Here is a 12,023-nt window from a genome sequence, read left to right on the forward strand (position 1 = left end):
CGCCACTAAGTTGGAAGTATTGATAAAATGGAAAGATCTTCCAGAATTTGAAGCTACTTGGGAGGATTATAACCTACTAGCAACTACTACAGCAATTTCTTGAGGACAAAGGTAAAAGTTTGGGCGGGGGTATCGATAGGAATGAAAGACCCCATCTGAGGTCTACTTTTTCCAAAAGGAATAAAAAGAATTAGTTATTAATTAGTCTTCTATTAATAGTCTAATATCTGTCAAATAAGATTTTAATAAGTATATCAGGTGCACTTAGGGGGAATACTATATATATTGTCTAGCTCATATACTATAAGCCAAAGGTTATAGAGAGAATAAGGTTATAATTGATAGAGCTTTGCTCTTGGGCAAAGTACCGTGCCTCTCGAATGTTTGGTAGTTCTTGTAATTTTCTATGATTTGATTTGATGGCGTGAGGAATTCTTTCAAAGACTATCTTAATTTATCAAATCACTAAAATATCAATAACAAACAACAATGAGAAAACAAACGTTCTTCCTATATACATACTAAATAGTTAGAACAAATATATTATGTTGTTGGTTTTAAAAAAAAAAACAAAAGAAAGAAAGAAAAATCATGTGATGTGTGTACTAGTATAAGTTACTAGTATAAATATATTTTACTCTGCATTTTGACACTGCACACATTAAGCCCCACATTTGGTTGAGAAAAGAAACCAAACAAGTATTTATATGCCAAAGGTACCTGGTCAAAATCTACAAGGAGGAGCCTGCCAACTCCAGATCGCAAAAGCATAGATGCAGCATGACTTCCCACTCCTCCAAGGCCAATGACCACAACATATGATCCAGTAACTTTGTGTTGAGACTCAAGACCAAGAAACTGAATATTCCTAAGTATACAAGAGTAACATTACATGACATTTAAAAGATGACTTTTATTGCTTCCCCATTGAAAACCTTCATAAAGAAATTTCTTGTAAAGAAACCTGGTCAAATGTTCAGACACGATGTCATCACTTAGAATGTCTGCAGACTCTGCACCAGCCATTCCATAACTAGGAGCCTCACCAACTGCATGGCATTTAGTATTTGCTAAAGGAACCCAATTACCTTAAAAGCAAAAAAGAATCAATAATACAGCTATATTTTATGAAGCAAAATACAAGATAAAAAAATATAATGTATCTGTAGTTGAAATAACTAACAGAAAACAACCATGGTTGTTTCAGCTAGTCATATAACCAAGTCATATGAGATGATTGACTTACAATTCAATTCAATTGCATTTTCGCTGGTTTGAATTGCCAACTTTCTGTAACAATATAAAAGCAAAACAGTTTGGTCATTGGGAGCTTCTAACTAACCAATTATTGCAGCGACCAAAAAAAATACATAACACTAAAACTTCCACTCTGTTTTAACAGGAAGCTATAAAAGATAATCTGATTTCTGAAATCTGAACTGAAATTTCTTATTCTGCCAGGAAATAAAGGCATAACTAAGCCATGCTATGACTCGTGCAGAAATGTAGGAAAGTATACATAAACATAAAATATTTGAAAAATAACAAAAAAAAAATTTGACAAAATCAAGAGGCACACAATCCAATATTGAAGGTGGTAGAGAAAAGTAAATGTAGAATGGGAAACAATGATAATATGTCCAAGAATGGGAGTTGCCTTGAAATATCTCCAAGAATAATTGGATTTTTGATGGTGGTACAAAAAAGTAAATAGAGAATGAGAATCGGTACTGAGAAATTGAATGAGAAAGGAAGTGAAGTGAATGGGAGTTGCCTTGAAATAAGTCTGAGAAAAAACAAGGTAGAAGCTGAGCCAAGAAGAACACCCGCCCCCACCAATGCTAAGCTCTTAGATCTCTCCCCCATCTTCCTATGTTGGAAGGAACTTTGCTGCACTGAAATCAACCAAAATAAGTATCACTCATTTCGTTTGAAAGACCACTTAAATATACCTCCAACAGAAATGGCATGTTTTACCTTAATAATAATAATAAAACACATGAGAGTGAGACAGATTAATTTACCTCTATAAGAATGAACTGTGTGGCAAAACGATCAATATCAGGGGCATTTCACTGATTTCAATCATTCCTAATTTTCAATCTGCACTAGGAACATAATATCGTTATGTTAAATATAACATGTACTTGGAAATTTTACAGTGTTCTTCCTCTTTAAAGGAATATGTGACATAGATGTCAAATGTTTATAAAGATACTAACTGTGCGTAGAAGAAACCCAATTATTTTAATTGTTTCATCACTAATTATTAGAAATGATCCATAAGCAACAATCAGTAACGTTTCGCATATATTTACTGACTTATAAGACAAACGACTTTAAAGAGAGCCAACAAAATAACTAACACAAGAGCACATGCATGTGATCTCTATTACAAAATCTCATAATAATTTAGTCACTCTATACCTATAATTGTAAATTTATAGATAGTAAGAAACTAAATATTATTAATTAGTTCATATACAAAAACAAAATCAAAAGCTCACAAGTCACAACAATCATCCAAGCCACCTTGTAGCATTCCCCGAAGTAATCTTTCTTTCTTTATGGATTTTAGGGTTAAAAATAGAACATCTTAGTACTTATTTTATCCATACACGTTGGTGTTTTGTTTATATATATATATATATATAAAAAAAAATTATTCATCTTAGAATAGCGTACCCATCAATCAAACAAGTAGAATTCACTTTGTAAACAAACTGTCATATAGTTCTAGCAAAAAGAAAGAAAAAAAACTGTCACGTAGTCAAGAATAAAAAAGTACAACTCTACAAACTAGATTCATGAGTGCATTCCACCAAAACATGACGCATAGCAAAACATGACGCATAGGATTAGATGAAAACAATATTAAATTTAAAACATGGCAACAGCAAGAGTGCATTCGACCAAAAGATTTACAACATGGCAACAGCAAAAAGGCTAACAAAAAGTTTGAAATACAACGGCTAAAATTCTCACACTCTCGTCTCGGTTTCACATAATATTCTTAGTTAATCAAATTAAGGCCAAATGGGTTCTCTGGTAAGAATCCAAAATACTTGGATTGATAAGAATAACCAATGCACCAAGAACAATACCGAGACAACCCACATTATAAAAGGCAAACCACAACCCAAAATCTAAGACCGTCAAAAAATTGCGAATTGCTAGCATACATACGTACATATATATATATATATATATATAAGCATATAAAAAGAAACACACCCGCGAAAGGAGCTTTAACGGCTGAAAAGGAGGCAAGACTGAGATGACTGCCGAGGCTGAGAATGAGACAGACGAAGAGAAAGAGTTACGGCTGAAGGGGATAGCCGAAATAGATGTGCGAAAGGGCTGAGAGAGACGACTGGCTGTAGTGGAGGTGAGAGCGTCGAGAATTGAAAACTGAATATCAGTAAAAGCTGGGGGAAGGAGAAAATGTTCTTCCTCAAACCCAGAACGACATAGAAATATTTATTCTTCGTCGTACAGGGATTTTTAACTTAAACCCAGGACTGGGACTGGATTATTGGAGTGATATATTATTGGAAAATTTATATTTACAAAATTACCTTATAATATTAGTTGTGTCGGTAAAATTTTTGTTTTTAAAATTTTTACAAAAAAAAATAAAAATTAATAAATGTGTTTGATAACTTTTATTTTTATTTTTTTATTTAATAATATAAAATGAGGTGTTGATTTGAAAATGAAAAGAACAAAAAGGTAAAAACAGTTTAAAAAAATTTTGAAAGCCAATAATTTTATTTTAAAATTTTAATAAATTTTAATTAAAAATTTGAAAAATAATAAATAAAATTAGAGTTATCAAACATTGTTTTATGTTTAATCGTTAAATTTTTAGTTAATTAAATAAAAATTATTTTTTTAAGTATTACCAAACAACACTTATATTTTTAATTTTTAAGTACTACCAAATATCACCATTATATTTACAAATATGTCATTTTTTTTATATTTTTTAGTTTTTTTTTTTACCATTGTGTAATAAAGGATATTTTTTACCACGATCTAATCAAATAAATTTTAGAGATCATTTTTTTAAGGACAAATAATATTTAGCCCCATCATTTGATAAGAGTTAACATTTACCCTTATATTTTGTAATGTGTCCACTTGCCTCATTATTCACAAAACAGGTTATTATTTGCTGAATTTTCATTTTAGTCCACTACCAAAATAGATAAAGAAATTTTAGAGATCATTTTTTGAAGGACAAATCACCTTTAGAACCCATCATTTGCTAAGAGTTGTCTTCTCTCATTAGGTTTTGTACTATGCCTCATTATTTTATAAAATGATTATCATTTGCTCCATTTTCATTTTAGTCTACCACCAAAAAATACAATTTTCCCACTTTGATTTTTTTTAATAATTAAAAAATAACTTTTTTTTTTTTTTTGAAAGAAACTATATATATATTACTCTTTAATTATATCACCCTTAAATTATGTATATATACTTTTATATATATATATATATTGCTAAACAAAAATAGGATAAAGAAAAGAAAAAAAATGGGCAAAAGAAAAAGGAAAAATGGACAACTAATATATATATATAGAAAAATTATGTTGCATGAGCATTAAAAATAGATGCACTAATGCACCCTAGCGCGTTTTCGACCTGTGAATAGTTTTTGGTAAAATAATTTTATGACCATGTATATTATAATTATTTATAGCATCTTTGAAATTTTTAGAAAATTTTAAATAGTTTATAGTACTGAAAACAAGGTTCAAAAAAAGTGTTGCACGTGTGACTAATTTTTTTATGTGCGTAGAAAATAGCATGTTTGAACTTTATTTTCCGCATTGTAAATTATTCAAAAAATATCAAAAATTTGTAGGATACTTTAAATAACTACAATGTACATGGTCATAAAAATAATTGCGCCAAAAATTGTTCATGGACCAAAAACACCGAAGAAGTATACTAGTATGCCTCTTTTTGATGCTGCTACCATGGAAATACATTAATTATCTTTTTAATTATATATATATGAGCATATATATATTAATTAATTTATAAAATATATGCTCATATTTATAGCTAAGAAAAAATGGAAAAAAAATATAAAAATGTATTGGTAGCTTTCTTTAAGGTTGATGCAATTAAAAATTAACATACATATATTTGTAGTTATTTTTTTAATTATTAAAAAAAATGTGAAAATCATCTTTTTTTTTACCGTTGTCTAACATTAAATGGGGCAAATGATAACTCATTTTGTAAATAATGGGGCAAGTGGATATAAATACAAAACATAGGGGGTAAATGACAACACTTGGCAAATGAAGGGGGCTATAGGGTTGTTTGTCCTTTTTTTTTTACTAATTCTCTCATCTTTCTCTCTCTTTTCTACGACTTTAAAAAAAATTCAACCACATTACTAGTCTTTTGGGCTCAAGAGTGGTACTATCGCGACCTACTCTTCAAGGTGGTCATTTTGATATGTGGGAAGCATAGGTTTTTTCGCCATCGCTGGAGAAGATGACCGGAATCAAAGTAACAAACTTTAAGCTGAACCAACCCTAATTTGGAGAGCTTTAGAGGCGGAATGTACATAGTCAATTGCTCGGCTGCCATAGCCGAGTGATGGACAGGGACAGGAGAACCTTAAATGTCTATTTTGCCTTAGAGTGGCTTGTAGTTGTAAATTTTGTAAACTATCCTTTAAACTCTATTTCTTTCGGGATCTCATGTACGAAATGTTTACTTAAATGAAATGTATCTTTTATGACCAAAATCGTTTAACCCTGGTTCAATTATGGTTTCAGTGACACGTTTTTAACTAAATGACTTAGTTTGTGAGCCTTGCACCTTTATAAAACACTCAGTGTAATGGTCTTGGCTACCCAGGGCGTTACACTTGGGGTAGTCAAAACTCACACTTTCTGAACTTAGCATATAACCTATGCTCTCTCAACCGCTGTAATACCAGGCATAGATGCTGCTCGTGCTCTGTCTCTGACTGGGAGTACACCAGTATGTCGTCAATGAATACGATCACAAACTTGTCTAGATAATCCTTGAAGACCCTATTAATCAAGTCCATAAAGGCTGCTCGGGCGTTGGTTAATCCAAAGGACATAACAAGGAATTCATAGTGTCCATACCTCGTGCGAAAAGCGGTCTTTGGTATGTCCTCCTCTTTAATTTTTTACTGGTGGTAGCCTGACCAAAGGTCAATCTTAGGGAACACCGTCTTCCCTTGTAGCTGATCAAACAAGTCGTCGATCCTAGGTAGTGGGTACTTGTTCTTAATGGTCAACTTGTTCAACTCTTTGTAGTCAATACACATCCTTAAGGATCCATTCTTCTTCTTGACGAACAACACTGGAGCACCCCGGTCTGATGAATTTCAAATCCAGTAACTCCTGCAACTGAATCTTCAATTTCTTCAACTCTATCGGAGCCATTCTATAAGATGTCTGAGATATTGGCTTTGCCCCTGGCGCCAATTTAATGACGAACTCGATCTCTCGGTGTTGTGGAAACCCAGGCAAGTCTGTGGGGAACAAATCAAGAAACTCACATACTAGTCTGGTTTCATCTGGTCCAACCGAAACAACTCTAGAAGTATCGACAATGTTTGCTAGGAATCCTATGCAACCCTCTTGCATTAGGTCTCTAGCCTTCAGTGCCGAAATCATAAGTACTCGCGGTCCACTCACTGTCCCCACGAATATAAATGGTACCTCCCCTTCCGATTCAAAGGTCACCATCCTGCGCTTGCAGGCAATCATCGCCCCATACTTCGATAACCATTCCATCCCTAGGATCATATCAAAGTCATCCATTGTTAGCTCAATCAGATCCATGGACAACTCCCTGTTGTCTATCTCTACTAGCAATGCTCTAACCAATCTCCTAGAGACTACCAGTTCCTTAGTCGATAGAAAAGTCTGAAATCCCCTAGCATACAAATCACTAGGCCTACACAGCTGATCTATCACTCTAGTAAATGAAAGATTAGCCCCTGAGTCAATCAATGCAGTAAAATAAGAACCAGCACTAGAAATCTGACCTATCACGACTGAGGGGCTAGCCTCAGCCTCAGTCTGGGTCAAGGTAAATACTCTGGCAGGAGTGAGACTGTCGCTCTATTTCGGCTCTTCCTTCTTAGCTTGTGGGCAGTCCTTCCTCAAATGACTGATGCTTCCACAAGAAAAGCAGGCCCTGATCCGGCACTCTCCCTGATGTCATCGTCTGCACTGAGGACACACTGGGAAACTTCTTCAGTTGTCTCCCCCACCTTAACGGGCATTGAAAGCACCCCGTGCCCTCCTATTCGAGCCAGGAGGAACAAAAGAGTTTGGGGCCTTTCTCTTCTGCTCACTAGGGCCACTACCTCGGCTAGATCCAGTAAAAGGAGGCACCGTCCTCCGAACATCGCACCTAGTAGTGCCCTCTCTCCATATCTGATCCTCAGCCCCCTCAGCTGTAAGGGCCTTCTCCACTACCTGAGTATAGGTGGTAGTTCCCAGATCCAAAGTTATCTTGGTGTCACAGGCAATCATAACATTCAATCCCCACACAAATCGATCTCTTCGTGTCATGTTAGTAGGCACCGAATCTGGCGCGAACTTCGCTAACCGATCAAACTTCAAAGCATACTCAGTAACCGTCATCCAGTTCTGAGTCAGGTTTGTAAACTCATCAACCTTTGCAGCTCAGACTGCGACACTATAATACTTCTCATTGAATATATTTCTGAACTCTTCCCAGGTCATGACTGCAATATTCCTTCTCTGAGACACAACATCCCACCAGATGTGGGCATCCTCTCTCAACATGTAGCTGGCGCAGGCTACTATCTCATTCCCTTTCACCCTCATGAAATCCAGGATGGAAGAAATCATGTTCATCTACTGCTCTGCCCGTAGTGGGTCTGGGCCACCTCGAAGGTGGGAGGATGTTGCTTCCTGAACCTCTCATACAAAGGTTCCCACCTATTTTCCATAGCAAGATGGGCTGGCACTGGTGCCATAGCCTGTGGAACCTATAACCCAATGCCCTGAGAAAAGGTATGCTGCCTCAACTGTTGAAGCTCTTCTTTTGTTCGATGAAGTCTAACTTCCATCTCAGCAAATAACTATTGCCAATTTGGTGGGGCAGATGGAGGGTCCTGACCCTGGTTGTCATCCTCGACCCTATTGCAGCGGAGTCTGATTGATCGCTAAGGCATTACTGCAATATGCCTGCAATCAATGATGCTGCACATCAGACATGATAACAACATCCAAAATCACCTCCCAATTTCATCAACCAATCATAACCAGCAAGTCCACAAGTCACTGTTGGGTTTTATGCCCTTATAAAACCATGTCGGACATGTAGCATGATTTCATATTATCAATAAAAGTAGTAGAAATCATTTAGTTTGACAACCATGTTGCTTGCTTGTTTTATTACATGATTATTGAAATAATACAAACATTTATAAAATCCCGAACATATGGATAGTTACAATTATAGTGACTAGGTCACAGTGGATTATAGTTGTAATTATATGTTCAAAAGAACGAGTCCTAAGATTAGATCAGTGCATTGGATTTTCACTGATTAGGCAATCTACGATATGATCTACTTACACATTCAGGGTGTGATGTCTTGTCCAAGGCATCGACCAAGTAGATAAGATCGGATGTATTTAGTTACATCGGACTAGGACCGATATTGATTATTGATTGATAAATAAGTATCGTTGTTATCAAATCTAATCAATGTCACAACGTTGACCATATATTAAGCCGATCTTAATTCTGAGTGATAATATTCTGCTAATTATATTATTTAAATCTTTTGACTTGTTCGTTACCAGCTTACCCTACGGTCTAGCCTATACTTACATCTTGGAGATTTATTAGTGTAATTGAGTGGGAGTATTATTCATAGATACGAAATCTATAACTTCTGTATGAGAAGTGAAAAGATGATTTCCTTAATTGTTTTGTTCAAAAGGTTAAATGATTGAGATCTCATTTCTGTGATTAAGTTAACGGAAATATCATTTATAAGGAACTTAGTGGGAGTTAAGGATAAAATACTGATGAGGGGTAAAACGGTAATTTGCACCCAGCTCGTTAGTAAGTCATCGATAGAGGATTGACTGATTGTAATGGTTATAACAATGGATAACGTATTTATGGTTTTGAAAATACGTTCTATGAATTCAAGAGTTCAATTCCGAGTCTATAGTGGAGTCACGAGGAATTAATAAGGTAGTGAAATTATTCGTAAATAAATTCACGGTAACTTGTTGGAGCTTGATTTCATGGATCCATGGTCCCCGCATCACCTTTGAGTAAATCATCTAGAATGTCTCAATTAATTGATTTAATTATCAATTAGGATTTTTAAAGTTGACTAGGTCAATTTTGGAAAATTTACAGAGATATGAGATTTAGAGAATAAAAGAGAATATTTGGGTAAATTTATTAATATTGATAAATTGGTATCAATATAAATAAATAATATTAAATCAAGTTTCAAATTATAATTAGTTAATTTGAATAAGGATTTAATTAATTAATTAAAAAATAAATAAATAAAAGGTTTTGAATTTAGGCCCAGTTGGGATTTAAATTCAAAATAAAGAGATTGGGCCCAAGTTCATTTATGGCAGTCCAAGGCTTTTAGTTTTGTTTATTATTTTTAATTAATTTAAATTTAAATAAATCCCATTAAGTTGCCTATATAAGGAATATGATATCTAGGGTTTTTAGAAGCAAGTCAGTCTCAGTTGATTTGGGTAAGTGAAAACCTAGACACTCTAATCCTTTCTTAGCCACTTTCTCTTCTTCTTTTCTAGATCTCTATCTCATGTGTTGAGAACCAGCCCACACTAGTTCTAGATTGATCAAAGGATTGGTGAGGAAGACTGTGTTGCTGATCTAGTTCAATCTCTTCATAATACTCTGCTACAGAAAGGAATCAAGGGTTAGAGAGATTGAAGGAAGGAGTTGTTCCAGTTCCGCTGCGTAATGTAAGTTTTTACTTTACTTTGTATTTGTATCAATTTCATAGGAGCATGTTCTAGGAATTTGCATATTTGTGTTGATAATATGTAAATTGCATGAAAATAAATAAAGATCCTGCAATGAGTTTTTTCCTTCAGTCACACACAACATAAAACAATCAAGGGGCCATGCCCTAACATCATGCATATATAATAACACATTCATCATCCTCTATCTATATATTCAGGCAAACATGGCACTTAACACAAGCAATTAAGCATATAATTCATTAATTACCAACCAACCCTGAGTCGAGATTGCCACTGGTAGCGAGCATACATGTTTGGTCGATCTCTAGGAACCATAAACCTTGGCATGCTCTAATACCAAGTTGTAACGCCCTATTTCCTTAAAGTCGCTACTATGTGAGTTAAAAATGTGCCATTAGCTCGCTAATCGAGGTCTTAGGTTATGTAATGACCCACTAATCTAGACTAACTGGACCATTATCGAAACTATACATAAAACTTACATTTTTACGAAAATACCATAATTTATTGAGTAACTTGAAAATAAGAGTTATTTACAAATAAACAGAATACTAAGAAGGATTTTGGGATCCCATTGTTTTTAAAACAAAACATGATTTAAAATAAAAGACATTACATAATAATGCGGAAAATACACATAAAAACCATAAAAACATAAAAGGAGACTATATCCTCGAATCGAATAACGCTCGGCCCCTTGACTCCATTCATCATCGATACACATCCTCCAAGCGTCACGAATCTTACCGCCTCTAAACTTATTTTCCTGCACATAAACAGAAAGGAGTGAGCCTAATGCCCAGCAAGGAAAACCTAACACATAGTCATATACATAATTTCATAAGAAAACATAAAGACATATCATAACACATAATTCACTTATTATAATGGCCATTATTACTTGGGGTCCCATAGACTAAACAAGCTTATGCCCATGAGATTAGTGGGGTCCTACCAGCTAAATAGGCTTATGCCCACAATCCTTTTGGGGTCTTGTTAGTCAAATAGGCATATGCCCAAGCCTACAACATACACATCAATAACATATAACATATGAAAACATAACACATAAAATAGCATAATCATAAACATGTAGATTCTAGCCTATTTTCCTTACCAAAGTTACCGAGATTATGGACTGAGCTGGGATTGTTGGAACACTCCTAAAACCATAAAAAAAAGAGTAAGTCTAAAGAAAGGAGATGAAATGAAAGAGATGGAAAGACTAAACCATAGAAAACATACTTACCAACTTATATGCTTAAAAGCTTGGATTCCCTAACCAAAATAAGAATAAGGTTAGGGGACTGAGTAGAAGGTTTTGAGAAAGGAAATAACATAAAATACAGAAAATAACTAGAGTTTTGGGTTTACCTCAAAGATTGCAAGATCAATCTAACATCCACCGAAATACTATAGCACTCACTTACTTCCCAAAGTGTTTGATAAGCTTATGATGTTTAAGCTTATAGTTTTTCCCCAAACCAAGTGTTTACACTCTCACACTCACTTAACACTAGCAGCCTCTGAACTTAGAGCAAATGGTGAATAATGGCTGGGTACTAGGTCCTATTTATAGAGTTTGGGAATGAAAATATCTTGATTTTACTTGAATAAAAATAATGGCTTTTTAGGTGAAAATCATTTGAATAATCGTTCAGCAGAGGCTGAAGACTCGTTCAGAAGATGCTGGACTGTTGAAGGAGTTTGAATGGCTGAAGGGAAAAGAATTCAAATGTATTTGAATTCATGCTGGTGGAGGCGATATATCGCCCCCTATAGGCGATATATCGCCTGGACCTTTGTTCCCGAGGCGACCGTGCATCGATTCGTGTTTTCCGTATCTACGTGCTGCGACATATCGCCCCCTATAGCTGCGATATATCGGCATACGCTGAATATTTAAACACGAATTTACACATTTTTAGCTAAGTTTGAATGGAGTAAACAGCCTTGACTAAGCCCTCAACGTGCTCAAAGC

General features: G+C 34.8%; 1 protein-coding gene across 6 annotated transcripts in view; it reads right to left on the reverse strand.

Moving 5' to 3' along the window:
- LOC133818655 (tRNA threonylcarbamoyladenosine dehydratase) overlaps positions 1-3,516 on the reverse strand; it is a 61,676-nt gene extending 58,160 nt beyond the window's left edge. Inside the window, exons 1-6 of one of the 6 annotated variants that reach the window (XM_062251668.1) lie at positions 3,235-3,516; positions 2,025-2,103; positions 1,775-1,895; positions 1,247-1,290; positions 965-1,088; positions 721-868 (exon numbers count right to left, since the gene is read on the reverse strand). In XM_062251668.1, coding sequence (XP_062107652.1) covers positions 721-868; positions 965-1,088; positions 1,247-1,290; positions 1,775-1,866 — 408 coding nt within the window. In that variant the 5' untranslated portion in view covers positions 1,867-1,895; positions 2,025-2,103; positions 3,235-3,516. The remainder of the gene's footprint in view (positions 1-720; positions 869-964; positions 1,089-1,246; positions 1,291-1,774; positions 1,896-2,024; positions 2,104-3,234) is intronic. The other 5 variants (XM_062251667.1, XM_062251665.1, XM_062251666.1 and 2 more) reach the window with 5 other exon arrangements.
- Between the last annotated feature and the right edge of the window lie 8,507 nt (positions 3,517-12,023).

This window comes from Humulus lupulus, chromosome 2, assembly GCF_963169125.1.
Source record: "Humulus lupulus chromosome 2, drHumLupu1.1, whole genome shotgun sequence".
NCBI lineage: Eukaryota > Viridiplantae > Streptophyta > Magnoliopsida > Rosales > Cannabaceae > Humulus > Humulus lupulus.